Genomic DNA, 18,108 nt, shown 5'->3' with positions numbered 1-18,108 from the left:
GCATTTTTTCATATGTCTCTTGACCGTCTGTATGTCCTCTTAGGAAAAGTGTCTATTTAGGTCTTTTGCCTATTTTTTAATTAGATTGTTTTGTCTTCCTTTTGTCAAGTTGTATGAGTTCCTAATATATTTTGGATATTAACCCTTTATCAGATGTATCATTGCCAAATATGTTCTCCCATACAGTGGGTTCCCTTTTTGTTGTTGATGGCTTCTTTTGCTGTGCAGAAGCTTTTTATTTTGATGAAGCCCCATTTGTTTATTTTCTCCTTAGTTTCTTTTGCCCCTAGGAGATGTATCTATAAACATTGTTACAAGAGATGTCTGAGATTTTGCTTCCTATGGTTTCTTCTAGGATTTTTATGGTTTCACGATTTACATTTAAGTCTTTCATCCATTTGAGTTAGTTTATTCTTGTGTATGGTATAAATTGTTGATCTAGTTTCATTTTTTTGCGTGTAGCTGCCCAATTTTCCCAATACCATTAATTGAAGAGACTGTCTTGACTCCATTGTATGCTCTTGCCTCCTTTGTCAAGTATTAATTGAGCATAATAGCTTGTGTCGATTTCTGGCATCTCTGTTTTGTTCCATTGATCTCCATGCCTGTTCTTGTGCCAGTACCAGGCTGTTTTGATTATGGTGGCTTTGTAGTATAACTTGAAATCTGGTATTGTGATTCCTCCAACTTCGTTTTTCTTTCTCAAGATTGCTGCAGCTATTCAGGGTCTTTTCTGATTCCATATAAATTTTTGGAGTATTTATTCTAGATCTGTTAAATATGCTCTTGGTATTTTAATAGGATTGCACTGAATCTATAGATTGCCTTGGGTAGTATTTTAATGATGTTGATTCTACCAATCCATGAACACAGTATATTCTTCCACTTGTTAATATCTTCTATCTCTTTTTCAACATCTCATAGTTTTCCAAGTACAAGTCTTTTACCTCCTTGGTTAAGTTTATTCCTGAGTATCTTAATTTTTTTGATGCAGTGGTAAATGAGATTGTTTGTTTAGTTTCTCTTTCTGAGAATTTATTATTTGGTGTATAAAAAAGTCATCGATTTTTGGGTGTTGATTTTTGTATCCTGTTGCATGACCAAATTCATTTATTAAATCTAGTAGTTTTTTGGTGGAGTCTTTGGGGTTTTCTATGTACAGTATCTTATCATCTGCAAATAATGAGAGTTTTATTTCTCCTTTCCAATTTCGATGCCTTTTATTCTTGTCTGATTATTGTGGCTAGGACTTCGTTGAATAAGAGTGGTGAAAGCAGACATTCCTGTCTTGTTCCTGTTCTTGGGGGAAATGATTATAGTTTTTGCCCATTGAGTATGATGTTTGTTTTAGGTTTGTCATATGACCTTGAAAGGACAGAACGGGACTGATAGCTGTGTTCCTAACTCCTCTTCCAGCAAAAGCCATGGAGTGTATCAGTTACTCAGCCTGCCCTTGTCTCAGCCAATGGGAATGCAAGGGAAAACAAACTCAAGGCCAAGAGTATGCTAGCCACCCCCCGTCTTTGTGTAACCAGACCCTAACTGCACCCTGCCCTTGCGTCATTAGCCCCCCGGCCCTCACTCAACCAACCGGAATTGGCCAAATCAGTGGTCCAAGCCCTATAAATTCTTCTCTTGGGACTCCGGGCTCTCTCTCACATCCAGTAATGGAGGCAGAGGAGACCAAGCTAGCTTGAATAAAAGACTCTCTGCTTTTGCATCGAATTTGGCGCTCCCTGGTGGATCTTTGGGGGGTCTTGAAATCTGGGCATAACAGCCTTAGTCATGTGGAGACATGCTCCCTCTATTCCCACTTTGCTGAGAGTTTTTATCAAAAATGGGTGTTGGGTTTTGTCAGTTGCTTTTTCTGCAGCTATTGATATGATCATGAGATTTTTTGGGGGAGCCGGCACGGCCATGGCATACTCATGCCAGCTCAGCCTGGTTCAGTGACCCTGAGTGGGGGCGATGAAAGGCTTAGAAAAGACAGAAAAGAGAATGAAAGCTGGGTCTCGGTGGGACGCTGCTCCTCTGATGGACAGCACCCACGCCCACAAGCCATGTCTTTTATTTTATAGCAGATGCCACGAGGCAAAGTAAGGGCGTGATCAAGATGTTTACAGCATCCTGGGTTTGGGTTTCAACCCTACTCAACTACATGCACCTGAACTCTATCACTCAGGCACGTGGAGCTACTTGTTCGGACCACAGGTTCAAGCTTACAACTATAGCTGTTGGCTATAATTGTGCTGGGAAGGCTCTGCCCTCCAGCTGGGACTTGCACGTGGCCACGAGAGGACTGTGCCCTCTCATTAGTCCAAGGCTTGAACCTGTCCAAAACATTGTAGCCGCGCCCCACAATTTTTATCTTTCAATTTGCTTATGTGATGTATCACATTTATTGATTTGCAAACATTGTACTAGCCTTGCATCCTGGAATAAATCCCACTTGGTTATGGTGTATGATCTTTGTAATATATTGCTGGATGTGATTTGCTAATAATTTGTTGAGGACTTTAGCATCTATGTTCATCAATGATATTGGCCTGTAATTCTCTTTCTTTGTAGTGTCTTTATTTGGTTTTGGAATTAGGATATCGCTGGCCTCATAAAAAGAGATTGGAGTGTTCCTTTCTCTTGGATTTTTTGGAATAGTTTGAGGAGTATAGGTGTTCTTCTTTGAATGTTCGGTAAAATTCCCCTGTGAAGCCATACGGACCTGGGCTTTTGTTTGGTGGGAGTTTTTTTTTTGTTTTGTTTTGTTTTTTGCTGCTATTTCCTCAGTTGTTATTGGCCTATTCAGGTTTTCTGATTCTTCTGATTTAGTTTTGGGAGATTGTATTTTTCTAGGAGTTTATCCTTTTCATCCCCATTGTCAGCTTGTTGACATGTGGTTATTCATAGTATTTTCTTACAATCTTTTGTATTTCTGTGGTGTCAGTGGTTACTTCTCCACTTCTGATTGTATTTATTTGGGTCCTCTCTTTGTTTCATTTCTTTCATTTTTTAAATATATTTTTATTGATTTCAGAGGAAGGGAGAAGGAGAGAGAGAGTGTGAGAAACATCGACGAGAGAGAGTCATTGATCGGCTGCCTCTTGCACAACCCCTACTGAGGATCAAGCCTGCAAACCAGGCATATGTCCTTGACCAGAATTGAACCCTGGACCCTTCAGTTTGCAGGCTGATGCTCTATCCATTGAGCCAAAACATCTAAGGCTCTTGATGAGTCTGGCTAAAGGTCCATCTTATCCTTTCAAAGAACCAGTTCTTGTTTCATAGATTTGTTTTGTATTGTTTTTTTAGTCTCTATGTCATTTATTTCTGCTCTAATCTTTATTATATTTTTCCTTCTACTTTGAGCTTTTCTTATTCTCTTTCTGATTCTTTAAACTGAAGGGTTGAGTAGTTTATTACTAATTTTTCTTGTTTTTTGAGGTGGGCCTATAGTGCTATGAATTTCCCTCTCAGGACTGCTTTTGCTGTGTCCCAGAGATTTTCGTTTGTTGTGTCTTAATTTTCATTTGCTTCCAGGAAGTTCTTTTTTTTTTTTTTTAAATATATTTTATTGATTTTTTACAGAGAGGAAGGGAGAGATATAGAGAGTTAGAAACATCGATGAGAGAGAAACATCGACCAGCTGCCTCCTGCACATCTCCTACTGGGGATGTGCCCGCAACCCAGGTACATGCCCTTGACCGGAATCAAACCCGGGACCTTTCAGTCCGCAGGCCGACGCTCCATCCACTGAGCCAAACCGGTTTCAGCTCCAGGAAGTTCTTGATTTCTTTCTTGATCTTATTGGTAACCCATTCATTGTTTAATAAGATGATATTTAAGTCTCCATGTGTTTGAATGTTTTGGGGTGTTTTTAGTGTAGTTGATTTCTAATTTTTTTTTTTAAATATATTTTATTGATTTTTCACAGAAAGGAAGGGAGAGAGATAGAGAGTTAGAAACATCGATGAGAGAGAAACATCGACCAGCTGCCTCCTGCACATCTCCCACTGGGGATGTGCCCGCAACCCAGGTACATACCCTTGACCGGAATCGAACCTGGGACCCTTCAGTCCGCAGGCCGACGCTCTATCCACTGAGCCAAACCGGTTTCGGCAAAGTTGATTTCTAATTTAATTCCACTGTGATCTGAGAAGATGCTTGGTATGAACTTGTAGAGATTTGTGTCCTGACATGTGGTCTATCTTTGTGAATGATTCATGTGCACTTGAGAAGAATGTATATTCTGCAGCTGTGGGGTGAAATGTTCTATAAATGTCAGTTAAACCCATCTGATCCAATGTGTCCTTTAGAGTCACTGTTTTCTTGTTAAGTTTTTGTCTGGAAGATCTACCCACTGAGGTCAGCGGGGTGTAAAGTCCCTTCCTATGACTGTATTGTTGTTGATCTCTCCCTTACAATCCTCTAGAAGTTTTTTTTTTATATATATGTAGGTGTTCCTATATTGGGTGTATATAAGTTTACCATGGTTATGTCTTCTGGTTGGAATGATCTCTTTAGTATTATGTAGTGTTCTTTACTCTCTCTTGTGATGTCCTTCATTTTGATATCTATTTTTTCAGATATGAGTATTGGTACTCCAGCTTTTTTTTTCCATTTGCCTGGAAAATTTTTTCTCATCCTGTGTGTGCCTTTTGTTCTAAGGTGGGTCTCTTGTAAACAGTAGATAGTTGAGTCATGTTTTTGTACCCATTTAGCTATTCTATGTCTTGATTGGAGCGTTCAATCCATTTACATTTAAGGTTCTTATTGCTAGATCTGTATGCCTAAGTTTCTCTCTTCTTATTACAGCAGTCCCTTTAGCATTTCTTATAATGCTGGCTTGGTGGTGATGAACTCCTTTAACCTTTTTTTTTTACTTTTGTCTGGGAAGCTCCTTATTTGACCATCTATTTTGAACGATAACCTTGCGGGATATAGTAATCTTGGTTTCAGATCCTTGCTTTCCCATTACCTTGAGTACTTCATGCCATTCCCTTCTGTTCTGTAGAATTTCTAATGAGAAATCTTACGACTGCCTTATGGGAACTCCTTTGTAGGTAACAGTTTGCTTTTCTCTTTTTGCCTTTAAGATTCTCTCTTTGTGTTTAATTTTTGCCATTTTAATTATGATGTGTATGGGCGTGGGCCTGTTTGGGTTCTTCTTGCTTGGGACTCTCTGTGCCTCTTGATCTTGTGTTACTTTTTCATTCACCAGGTTAGGAAAGTTTTCTGCCGTCATTTCTTCAAACACATTCTCTGTCCCATACTCCCTTAAGCTGTCCTCTTGTTTTTTCTCGTTTGTTCTCTGATTGAGTAATTTTTGTACACTGTATTCTAATTCACTGATTCGATCCTCAGCTTCCCCAATCTGCTGTGTATTCCTTCCAATGTGTTCTTTATTTGTGCTATGTTTTTCTTTATTTCTGTTTTTCATAGTTACTATATCTTTTCTCATGCTGTTGAGCATCTTTACCATCATTATTCTGAACTCTGTATCAGATAAATATCTTGTCTCCATTTCATTTATCTCTTCTCCTGGAGAATTCTTTTGTTTGCGGGTTGTTCTTTTTTATTTATTTATTTATTTATTTTTTTAAATATATTTTATTGATTTTTTTTACAGAGAGGAAGGGAGAGAGATAGAGAGCCAGAAACATCGATGAGAGAGAAACATCGATCAGCTGCCTCCTGCACATCTCCCACTGGGGATGCGCCCGCAACCCAGGCACATGCCCCTGACTGGAATCGAACCCGGGACCCCCCAGTCCGCAGGCTGACGCTCCATCCACTGAGCCAAACCGGTTTCGGCTGCGGGTTGTTCTTGTCTCCACATTTTGGGTGCCTTTTTGGGTTTGTGACTATGTATTAGGTAGATCTGCTATGCCTTTCAATCTTTAGTACAGGACACTGTCAAATGCTGTTTAAGACTAATTAGATCAGGCAAAGACTCAAAGCCTCCAGGGACCACCTCTGCTTGCAGACTGATTGGATTTAGAGTTGTGTAGCCTCCAGGCAATGGTCCACAGGTATGGCAACAATTTTGCCAACAAGGTGGGGCAATTGCTTCTGCCTGGAGGCTAATTGTTATTCTCAGTCTCTTAATGGGCCTCAGAAACTCTACTCTATGGGGCAAGGTATTTTCCATTAGGGTGGGTCGACTTGGTCTTCCCCCCAGGCCCTACCACCTGGATAGCAAATGTCAGTCTCTATGCAGTCTCCACTTTTCATTCTTGGTTATCAGGGTTCTCTCCACATAGTTTTCAGTTGATTATTTAGGATTTTTTTGTGTGTGTATTTTAATTGTAATTCCAGTTTGATACTAGGAGTGTGTCTGTGTAGCATTTGCTTACTCTGCCGCCATTTTTAATCCAAATACAAGATTTGCACTGGAATCACAGCAGCCACCAGAATTTTGCGCGCAAAACCCCCCACTGCAGAATTAAATCTGGGGCAGGGCAGTGTCGTGGTGCTGCACCTAAATTGTGCTCTCTGGCTGGCTCTCCAGGTGCAAGGATGGAGCAGCCTTCCCTGGCCCTTCCTAATCCTTTCTGTGCCTGCCGCCACTGCTGCCCCAGCCACTGCCTTCCTGGTTTGAATGCTTCCGACTTGCCACCATGAGCTTCTCAGGCTCTAGTGTTTTTATTAGGGAACATATAAAATATGGCCCCAATGGGTATCACTTCCCACTTTTGGGGTTACTTCAGATTATTCTCTGATCATACCCATCGTCGTGTGTGTGTGTGTGTGTGTGTGTGTGTGTGTGTGTGTGTGTGTCTATATGCCTTGTAGACCTTCCTGGTCTAAAGGCTGCTTAAAAGGAAATCTCCTTTCTCCAAGAGCATGTTGGTTGGATCTTATGTTTTGGATAGGAAAACGGCAGGACTTGTAATACTTGCCAGCAGAGGATGGTCGCCCCACCTTTCTTTCTTTCTTTCTTTTTTTAACAATATTTTAAAAAATTCTTTTGATGTTCTTTTTAAATTTTTTTTTTAAAAAATTGATTTTAGAGAGGAAGGGAGAGGGAGAAAGAGACAGAGACATCAATGATGAGAGAGAATCATTGATCAGCTACTTCCTGCATGCCCGACACTGAGGATCAAGCCCGCAACCTGGGCATGTGCCCTTGGCAAGAATTGAACCTGGGACCTTCAGTCTGCAGGCTGACATTCTATCCACTGAGCCAAACCAGCTAGGACCTCACCTTTTTTCTTAGGAAATAATTATAGTTTGTATCTACTCATTCTTGAGTTTAAAGGTAATTCCACTCTTTATAAACCTTTAGAGAGGTTTCCCCACCCCCCTCTCCCCCCGTTTAGGAGCTTGTAGATTTGACAGAATATTACTGCTTTTGATTCATCTTGGAACTTAAAGCGAAATGGAATTTGGGAAGAGGAACACCATCTTTGAGAGTCAGGTTAATGAGAAAATTTGAATCTGTAAAACATCTGCCAGTGCAGGGTTGTCATGGGGACTAAAAGAAATTATGTTATATGTCCAGCTCAGTATCTAATCTGCAGGGAAGTGCAAAATACCAAGAGCCAATCAAAGAGTTCTCAGTCCTCCATTTGGAGCAAGTTGTATCTTATCTTCATCAGTGGTCAAACATGAGGATGGAACATGGGCATGAAGTAATTGGGTGAATTCCCACTGCTTTCCAACTTGCCCTAGCTAGCCTAAGGTATCTTACAGGACTATTTGGCTCCTTTCCAATGGAAGGGGAAAGTAAGACCCTATATGGAAAAAAGGGTCTAAGTTATATGGTCTTTAATTACTTATATCAATATTTTGATTTTTTTTTCTTCTTCTTCTGTAGATTGTGAAAGAAAAATTTGCTATGGTAGCACCAGATGTCCAAATCGAGGATGGGAAAGGAACAATCCTAATATCTTCGGAAGAGGGAGAGACAGAAGGTATGACACATTGCATTTATTCACTTCGCTCTTTTGAGTGGAGATGTCTAAATGAAGGAGTGCACATTAGGTTGTTCATTTGCTATGTATGTTACTCAGTATCATAGCTGAAAGAGGCAATATGTGATCAAGGAGGTGCTCTCCCAAGATGGCATTGCCTTGGTAGGATCACAAATTTTAAAGTATTGGGAACTCCATGTTGTCAGTGTGTCTCAGGTGCTATTTTTCAATATTCCAATGGATAGTCATCATTTACTATGACTTCAATGCTCTTGTCCAATTTGAAGGAACTGCCTTGCCTGTATCATGGATCCTGGAGCTAAATTGGTAATAAGAAAATTGTTCTGGCTGTTAAATCAGTAGATGGTAATCTAAGGCTTTTAGGTGTTTGACCCAAGAGGAGAACCCTTCATAGCCTGCTCCTACTATAGAGCAGAAAGTAGTGCTGAAAATCAGTACCTAGTTTTGGCTTTTTAGATATATATTTTTTTAATCTTCACCCGAGGATATTTTTTCATTGATTTTTAGAGAGAGTGAAGGGCGGGGGAGTGAGAGAGGCACATTGATTGTTTTCCTCGCAATTTGTGCCCTTGACTGGAATCGAACATCGGTCCCTTCAATCCACAGGCCGATGCTCTATCCAGTGAGAAAAGTGGCTAGGGCTAGACTTTATTTTTATGTTCAAGAAGCCTGTCAACTTTTGTTACTGCATTTGTTATATAAGGTTCAGTGTATTTGATTCTGTTTAAGCTTTCTGATTGGTTCTCCTTTGGCCTACACTAGTCAGTCTGATTGGAATTAACAGTTCTCTTCTGTCACTTTGGCATCTCAATCTCTTGGGTTATCGTTTTAGTTGATTTCTTTATATTTCAGATTTTGTCAGTATACCATTGCTTTGAAAATCTAGGGGCATTGTTTTTTTCTATATTAATTTACTTATTTACCTGTTTCTTCACTGGTTATTTATTCAGTACACTTTGCCAGATCCTGATGGGGATGTTAAGCTTTCTTTAAATCAAAACTTAGTGTCAGGATTCTTCTTGGCTGTAGTTACTTGTCAAATTGTTTGGGCTTTTAGGTCATGAGTAATTGGAGGCCATTTGGAGGCCATGTTTTGGCTGGGTAGTAGTCTATTTTAAGAGTCTAGTTGAATATTTAGGCCCCATTCTTGACAGCTGTCTTCACAAAAATAAAAAATAAAAGTTTGTTCATGACTATACACTGTTCTTTTGGTTCCTTTCAAATGCTAGGTCCTTAAAAATAGAAACTGGTCGAGAATCTCAGTGGCTTAAATGTGGCCCTTCTCCACAAAATACGTGTGCTGCTGAGGGTGAGATGGCATTTACTCAAATATGTGTGTAGTCCTATATATCACAGGCACAGTCATAGGTATTCATAATTCAAGGATGAGTGCGACAGTAGTCTCTGGTTTGAATTTCTTTGTAGCCTGGAAGAAGAGGAGAGATGATCAACTAGTGGATTTAGTACAGTCTAAGACAGCCGTGGGCAAACTACAGCCCACAGGCTGGATCCGGCCGTTTGAAATGAATAAAACTAAAAAAAAAAAAAAAAAAAAAAAAAAAGACCGTACCCTTTTATGTAATGATGTTTACTTTGAATTTATATTAGTTCACACAAACACTCCATCCATGCTTTTGTTCCGGCCTCCGGTCCAGTTTAAGAACCCATTGTGGCCCTCCAGTCAAAAAGTTTTCCCACCCCTGGTCTAAGAAATACTGTGGTAAAAGAGTATATGAATTGAAACTTTGTGAAGGGAGGTTCAAAGGGAGGTCACAGGAGAAAGGACTCTTGGACCAGTTCTTGAAGAAGTAAGGACCCTCTGGGCAGTGAAGGGAGTGTCTGCATATGAGCAGCTTCTATAAAGACTTTCAGAATGGCCAGTTATTTTGTTTTACTGGAAATTAGGGTGCTGTGGGGTGGCAGTGCTGGTTCATGGAAGTGCACTGTAGGACTTTCTGTGGCTACATGTAATGTGTCTTTGTCCTCCCCAAACCCCCAATATCTTACTCCCACCAGGGTTTAAGAGGTGAAGTAATGTGTTTACCTTCTAGTATGATTTGCAGAGGGTAAATTAAGGGTGTGAGAGTGGAGACAGGAGCCGGGAGTGAGGATTTTTACTAAGATAGAAGCAGATGACAAGACTTGAGATTTGCAAGGTCAGAATTTAGGGCACAGGTGAAGAAGAACAGCATTATTACAAGACTGTTGCCAGGACTGTAGGTTTACAGATGATGCTAATAACCAGGTTAGAATGCACAGTAACTGTTTTCCTTTTGAGTATGTTGGGTTTGAGGAGTTTGTAAAGTGGGGAGTTTGTGAAAGGTCTTGGGATGGAAGGATGGGAGGGAACTATGGTTTTCTGAAGACATTCCAGGTAGATTGGAAAGTTAAAGTAATAAAAAAAAATTGTGAGAGAACTAGAAACTGTCAATAGTTTCTGGGTTTCAAAGTCTAGGTAGGGAGATACTTCCTAAATCATTTTCCCTCTTAAGCAGTGAAAGAAAGAAATAAAAACTAAAGAAAGAAATTACATAAAGTTAAACATGACAACTAGAACTTAAAATATAGTTTACTCAGTATATGTCAGGCACTGTAGATATAGATCAGCAAGTGCTATACAGTCTGTGCCCCTCACAAACAAATACTCAATAAAGTGGACTGAGTGTAGCAAAGAGGGAGTGTATATAGGCAGCAGGATGAGGAAGCAGGGTTTTATTTTCCTTAAGACTTCAGCTAAAAATTTTTTAGCCCTCTTCAGTTTGTCTCAGTGGTTAGAGTGTCAGCCTCTCAGGTTTGATTCCTGGGTTGCAGTTTGATACCATGTTGGGACGAGTTCCGGAGACAACCAATCAATGTGTCTCTCTGACATTGATGTTTCTCTCTCTCTCTCCCCCCTTCTATTCCACTCTCTCTAAAAATCAGTGGAATAAGTATTCTCAGGTGAGGATTAAATTTTTTTAAAATTTTTTTATTTCAGTTTACATACAATATTATATTAATTTCAGGTGTACAACATAGTGGTTAGACCAGGGGTGGGCAAACTTTTTGACTGGAGGGCCACAATGGGTTCTTAAACTGGACCGGAGGGCCGGAACAAAAGCATGGATGGAGTGTTTGTGTGAACTAATACAAATTCAAAGTAAACATCATTACATAAAAGGGTATGGTCCTTTTTTTTTTTTTTTTTAGTTTTATTCATTTCAAACGGGCCGGATCCGGCCCGTGGGCCGTAGTTTGCCCACGGCTGGGTTAGACAATTACATAATTTACAAAGTGATCACCCCCATAAGTCTAGTACCCACCTGACACCAAACATAGTTGTTACAATATTATTGACTAATTCCCTGTGCTATAGCATATGCAGTTTTGTAGATGAGACTTGCGTGCTTTTACAGGTCAGAGAGAGGGAGCATTTGAACATGCAGGAGAGAAAGCATAAGTAAGGCAGAAAGGCTCTAGAATAGGTGACACCAAAAGTGTGGTTGGAGGGATTGTTTTTCACTGGAGTATTTACATCCATGTAGCAAAGGTCTGTTGAGTGCTAACTGGGTGCCAAGCACATTCTGTCTACTAGGGATATTCAGAGGAAACAGAAAAGACATGTGGAAGATAGAACTAGGTTGGAATGTTTATTTTGGGGAGGCCCCACTAGCTCTTCACTGAGAAATGTTGATGTTGAGAAATCAAGTTCTTATTTAAAGTTTTCTTATACTTCTGAATTGTAAAATTTGCTAAAAAGTTTTGTTGTGGATAACCTGTTTGCAACATAGAATATATTTTGGCCCTGGCCAGGTAGCTTAGTTGGTTAGAGAGCATCATGCCATTACACCAAGGTTGTGGGTTCAATCTCAATCAAGGCATATACAAGACGCAACCAGTGAAGGCAGAAATAAGTGGAACAACAAATTGATCTCTCTCTCACATACACACATGTCAATAAAGGATATATTTTGTACAGTCCTAAAAGTTGTTTTTGACTCCTCAAGATTCGAGATTAATTTGGTTTGAATGGGAAAAAGTTCTCAGAACCTCTGTTTGGTGCCTTTGAAGTAGTTTTAGTAGTTGAGTGTTCAAGGACAAATTCCTAAGTGCCTAGTATTTTAATGGATTAGTTTGCTAGGACTGCCCTATCAAAATACACAGATAGGGTGACTTAAATAACAAATTTATTTTCTCATAGTTCTGGGGCTAGAGGACTTCAAGTGGCAATAGGTTTGTTTTCTCCTGAGGTTTAGCTCCATGGCTTCTCATAAAGATACCAGTTAGATTGGATCAGGGCCCACCCCACCCTAACAGCCTTCTTTTAATCACTTTAAAAAGCACTGTCTCCAAATACAGCCACATTCTGAAGTCCTGGGGTTAGTGCTTCAACATAAGAACTGGGGGGCACGATTCAGCTTAGGGTGGGTGTTAACCTTTTTTAATTGATGTGACTGCTCCATGGAAATATAATGAATGTATCTAAATTTTTAAAAAATTTTTCATAGCTAATAATCACAAGAAGTTGTCAGAATTTGGAATTAGAAATGGGAGCCGGCTTCAAGCAGACGACTTTCTTCAGGACTACACTTTATTGATCAACATCCTTCATAGGTAAGAACTATTAATATTTTAAATGTAAGAAATTATTTTCATATATGCACTTAAGTAAATGGAGAAAATATGTTTTCTTATCCTTAAACCCTAATATTCATTTGAAACTGCACAGTACATTTGTTCAAGTTGGCCCTAAATTCCCTGAGGTTTGACTGACAGAAAAATTTGGGTATCCTATATAATGAAAGGGTAATATGCAAATTGACCCTAATGGCAGAATGACCAGGATCTGGTCGCTATGATGTGCACTGACCACCAGGGGGCAGACGCTCAATGCAGGAACTGCCCCCTGGTGGTCTCTGTGCTCCCACAGGGGGAGCTCCGTTCAGCCAAAAGCAGGGTTGATGATCACAGTTGACGAGCCTCTCCCGCCTCCTCGACAGCGCTAAGGATGTCCAATTCCACGGGGAGTGGGCCTACGCTGTCAGTCGGACATCCCCTGAGGGCTCCAGGGCTGCCAGAGGGATGTCTGACTGCCAGATCAGGCCCAGTCCCCCAGGAAGCGGGTCTAAGCCGGCAGGTGGACATCCCCCAAGGGGTCCTGGACTGCAAGAGGGTGCAGGCTGGGCTGAGGGACACCCCCCACCCCCCAGTGCACGAATTTTCGTGCACCGGGCCTCTAGTTCAGAAATAAAAGGGGTAGACAAAAAATCTTTAAGGGTAACTGTTGTCGATGATGCCTGCTGAAAATGAGGGTAGAAATCCAGGCGTTTGAATAGTTATAATCAGAGGTGAGTTCATTTTGATAATTGAACTAGAATAAAAATTTCTATTCTTTTTAAAGACTCATTAGAAGAATGGAAGAAATATTTTATTTGTGATCTGTAACAATACAAGAGAATATTAAAATTAATCCTGTATAGATTCCTGGGTCACATATTTCTTAAATTTGATTTTACATCCTTTATAATAAGCATTCAAAGTGCTTGCATTATAGAATATTTGTGTATATATAACAATTAAATATAGATAATCCTCCACTTTGGTAATTTTATCTGGTAAAACAAGGTGCAGGTTTTTTTGTTTGTCTGTTTTTTAGGTGCAGTTTTTTACATACTCATTTATAACCCTAAACTGCATCTTAACTTAGGACTTTTGGGTACCATCTAACGAATAGCTTTGTCCAGTTATTTTTGCCAATATTGCCATCTCTGTACAAACATATACAACTTGTATAGTTTGGAGAACATTGTATTTTATGTATTTGGTTTATAAAAAGCATAAAATGACAGGAAAGACTGAATGTGAGTTATCTATAATAATAATAAAGGAGTAATATGCTAATTAGACCAAACAGCCAAATGACCTTCCAGGCATCATTCTGGATGTCCTTCCTGACGAAGCTGTGGCGGCGAGAGCTGAGGCAGAGGCGGTTAAGGGCCATCAGTCAGGCAGGCAAGCAGTTGGGGGTGATCAGGCAGGCAGGCAGGCGAGCGGTTAGGAGCCAGTGGTCCCAGATTGGGAGCAGGTACAGGCCAGGCTGAGGGGAACTCCCCTGCTCCCACCCGCATGAATTTTGTGCACCGGCCCTCTACTTAGTAATAAGTATGTTTCACAAAGTCAGACAATTGAGCAAAGATAATGCTAGGAATGAGCTCTAGCCTCAAGTAGTCACCAATTGGATGCCAGTGGTGTGCTTGTGTACATGTTTTTGGGAACTCATTACAAAAAGCAAGGGTGCTGCTTGTAAAGATGGGGGAAACATAGAATCCATGTACCCTACTTCTAAAACACCAAATTACTTTGGTCAAGATCAGAATTGGTCAAGTGTAGAATCTTTTTGCATAGTAGCTGAAGAAATAATGCCAGCAAGTTACATTGGGCCACAGAGTATTAGGCTCAATTTTCTGCTTTAGCAATAAAAGTTATTTAACATAAAAAACAAACCACCCTGTGCCTGTTTGAAGATGCAGTGGTATTTACAATTTGAGTTAGAGAGTTTGGAATTGTTACAAAAATCTGTTATGTATAGTCTTGCTTTTTATTTTAGCTCTTTGAAAGAAAATCAGAATTCAAATATTTGGTGTGTATATAGCCTATCCTTCAAACTGAGGAGCAGATCTCTTCTGGTGTGACCTTGCTTTTGTAAATAGTTGTAGTGCTGGTCTATTTTTATAGCGTATGGTTCTTTTACAGTGAAGACCTAGGAAAGGATGTTGAATTTGAAGTTGTTGGTGATGCCCCAGAAAAAGTGGGGCCCAAACAAGCTGAAGATGCTGCCAAAAGCATAACCAATGGCAGTGACGATGGAGCTCAGCCTTCGACATCCACAGGTGAGTCATGGTCCCAGCCAGAAGGTTAATTACCCAACCAACAGGCAAGACTATATAGAAACAAATTATGATTATTTCATAAACATTGACAATAAAGTAGAAATCCATAGGACTACTAGAGGTATGTTTTTGTTTGGCATTGATTTTGTTGTTGTTAATCCTCACCTGAGGATATTTTTCCATTGGTTTTTAGAGAGAGGGGTAGGGGGAGAGAGAGACAGAGAGAAACATTGACGTGAGAGAGAGACATCAATTGGTTGCCTTCGCACACGCAGCGAGCCTGCAACCTAGGTATATGCTCTTGACTGGAATCGAACCCAGGACCCTCTTTCCACTGAGCCAAACCGGTTTGGGGCTGGCATTGATTATTTTAATGGAGTTTTGATGTATGACCCATGAAGCCATTTAGAAACATTGAGTTATTTTTTTGTTAGTGGATTTTTACAATTGGACATGTCAGTGAGTTTTCTACTAGATCAGTGATGGCAAACCTATGACACGCGAACTCATTTTTTTGGTTGATTTTTCTTTGTTAAATGGCATTTAAATATATAAAATAAATATCAAAAATATAAGTCTTTGTTTTACTATGGTTGCAAATATCAAAAAATTTCTATATGTGACACAGCACCAGAGTTAAGTTAGGGTTTTTCAAAATGCTGACACGCCGAGCTCAAAAGGTTCGCCATCACTGCACTAGATCATAAAGACCATTCTTATTAGTAGTCATAGTTTTGGATTTTGTATCCCTGTTTTATTTAGAGATGACAGATCAGTACATCTGACTTTGGAGTGAGCAGATGCTTGCTGAGTACAGAATTATAGCATTTCACAGTTTTCTCAGAACCAATATGACTGGGAACAGTGTATCAGAGGCCTTGATGCTGGGTTTTCAGTGCTGGTGCTTGTACTTGATTGTGCTGGATTTGGATGTCTACTACCCCTCCCCACACATACCCCTCTTTATTCTTTAAGTCAGGAAACAAAAAGGTACCGATTTTTGTACTTCTTTTTTCAATTCTTTGACCCTGGGTCTTTGATGTTCTTTGGAGTGTGGTTCTAGGTTCTGATGTTCTCTGAGAGTTTTAAAGATGGTTTTTGAGACTATCTACAGTTTGGCCCATTTGTGGGCCATGGGTTCATGACCTTTCTTCTCTGAAAATAGAGAGGCCCATCATCCTTTGAGGAAGGGACTAGGGTAGTTTTTAAAAATCATAATTTGAAATGTGGATTGATTGATCCTCTGTGGGTAGGTTTTGGAGGCTGGTGCAATAAGTAAGATAGTACTCTGCCTTTGATTTGTTGGGTGGGGGCACAAAACCGCATCCTGACCTCATCCTCTGCTTTTGACTTTGGGCAAGTCAACCTTTTTGTACCTTAGTTTCCTTTTCTGGAAAACGGATAATAATGTTATCTTCTTTATAGGGTTGTTGTGATGATTAAATGAGTTGTTATTTGCAAAGTGCTCAGAACAGTTCCTGGCACATTGTAAGTGCTGTGTGTATGTTGTTGTTGTTGTTGTGTTGTTGTTGTTTACCACCACCACTACCACAGTATTAGGATTTTTACCCTCCCTTTTCTGTTGGCGAAATAGAAATAAGGAACTGTGGTAATTTATATGAGTTATATCATGCCTGTTATAATTTTTTGTTTTGATTAGAAAAGGAATAGGTACTTGTTACAGAAAACATTAAGGCAGTATAGGAATATGTGATGTATAAAGTGAAGGGTAGCCTTTCTTAAGTCTGGTGTATATCAGAAGAGTTAGCTTTTCACTTATATGAATATATTAATGAACCACTAGTAATTCCCACACTTTTAACCATTTTTCTTTTTTCTGAAATAAGCACAAGAGCAAGATGATGTGCTCATAGTTGATTCCGATGAAGAAGGTCCTTCAAATAATGCTGACATCAGTGAAGAGAGAAGTCGCAAGAGGAAATTGGATGAGAAAGAGAATATCAGTACAAAGAGGTCACGCACAGAACAGACAAGAGAGCTTGATGATATTATAGCATTAGATTGAACAGCAGTGCCTCCAGCAGAACCCTCTGACTGCATGGATCATCCAATGTCCTTTGTTCCAAAAGGAAAAAGTTGACCCCAGTGACTTGAAGATGATTCTGCTCCCTTTGAAAGCACTCACTTTGCTAGAACTATCAGACACATTGTGGAATGCTGTATGGAAAGTAGGAATATAGTTTAAAAACCCTCTGAACAAAGTGTTTGCATAACTAGTCATGAGAAGAAACAACACAATGCATGTTGCCTTTTTAATGTAAATATTCTTAGGGTATCATTTAATAGTTTAAAATATTGTGGTTTAGTAAAGTTGATACCTGGTTATAAATATTATGCCTTTATTTTTGGTTAGAAAAAGAATTATTTTTAGCCTAGATCTAACCATTTTCATACTCTTAACTGAAACAGATTTAAAAAAAGTATCAAGTGCTGTATTGAAACTTGTTTTTAAATATGAACTGGCACTATGTATATTGATGTAAAACAATGTTAATTTACTCAAGTTTTCAGCTTGTACTGCCTGGTATGTCTGTGTAAGAAGCCAATTTTTGTGTATTGTTACAGTTTCAGGTTATTTATATTTGATGTTTTGTAAAACTCAAATACAACTATACTGTACTTATGGACCAAATAAATGGCCTCTGCATACTTGTTGTACATGCCTGCACAGTATCTGCTGCCTTGTTGGGTTTATTCATTGTATTTTCTGCAGGAATGCTAAATCCTTTCCTTTAAAAAATTAATTTGTGATGGATATGAAGGTTAAAAGATCTCCACTGTTTGCCATAGATGAGTACTTTCTAAAATAAAGTTTTTAATGGTGGTGGTGCTTTTTAAATTTGGATTGTAAACAGTTGGCCTTTTATTGAGACGATTTCAGTTATCCTTGGCCAGCTTTTGTAACTTAGAGCCTTGAGTTTGAGATTCCAGATGGCCAGAGTCTCCTTTATTCTGCAGTCTTCTCTGGACTCTGGATTGTTCCCCACTTCATCAGAGTCCTTCTTGAGTATACCATTCATTTTGGGCCTAACTCCAGCCTGTAAATGTGGCCAGACCTGCTCCAGATGGATCAACACTCCCATCTGCCTAGACCCCAGAGGGCTGTTAGGGTACTCTCCTCACACAGATGTGCCTTGAGTTTTCAGATGACAGAAACCCATGAGGCTGTTTACCCATTCTCTATCTCTGCCTTTGGGAGTTTTTTGCCACAGTCAACTAAATTTCAAACAGGTAATTTATTATATTATCTCATTTTGTATAATTCTTATTTGCCACTCAGGTTAATT

General features: G+C 39.6%; 1 protein-coding gene across 2 annotated transcripts in view; it reads left to right on the top strand.

The window, feature by feature from the left end:
- The window catches only part of UBA2 (ubiquitin like modifier activating enzyme 2), a 51,333-nt gene extending 33,839 nt beyond the window's left edge, over positions 1–17,494 (top strand). For both annotated transcript variants that reach the window (XM_070398741.1, XM_070398742.1), the window contains 4 exons: positions 7,814–7,910; positions 12,419–12,524; positions 14,664–14,800; positions 16,648–17,494. In XM_070398741.1, the coding sequence (XP_070254842.1) occupies positions 7,814–7,910; positions 12,419–12,524; positions 14,664–14,800; positions 16,648–16,826 (519 nt within the window). In that variant the 3' untranslated portion in view covers positions 16,827–17,494. The remainder of the gene's footprint in view (positions 1–7,813; positions 7,911–12,418; positions 12,525–14,663; positions 14,801–16,647) is intronic.
- Positions 17,495–18,108: the final 614 nt, after the last annotated feature.

The sequence above is a fragment of the Myotis yumanensis genome, unplaced genomic scaffold (assembly GCF_028538775.1).
Source record: "Myotis yumanensis isolate MYYU_CA2020_CCGP unplaced genomic scaffold, mMyoYum1.0.hap1 SCAF_18, whole genome shotgun sequence".
NCBI classification, from domain to species: Eukaryota; Metazoa; Chordata; class Mammalia; order Chiroptera; family Vespertilionidae; genus Myotis; species Myotis yumanensis.
The sequence above is the reverse complement of the archived record's forward strand: the minus strand, read 5'-3'. Positions and strand labels throughout refer to the sequence as shown.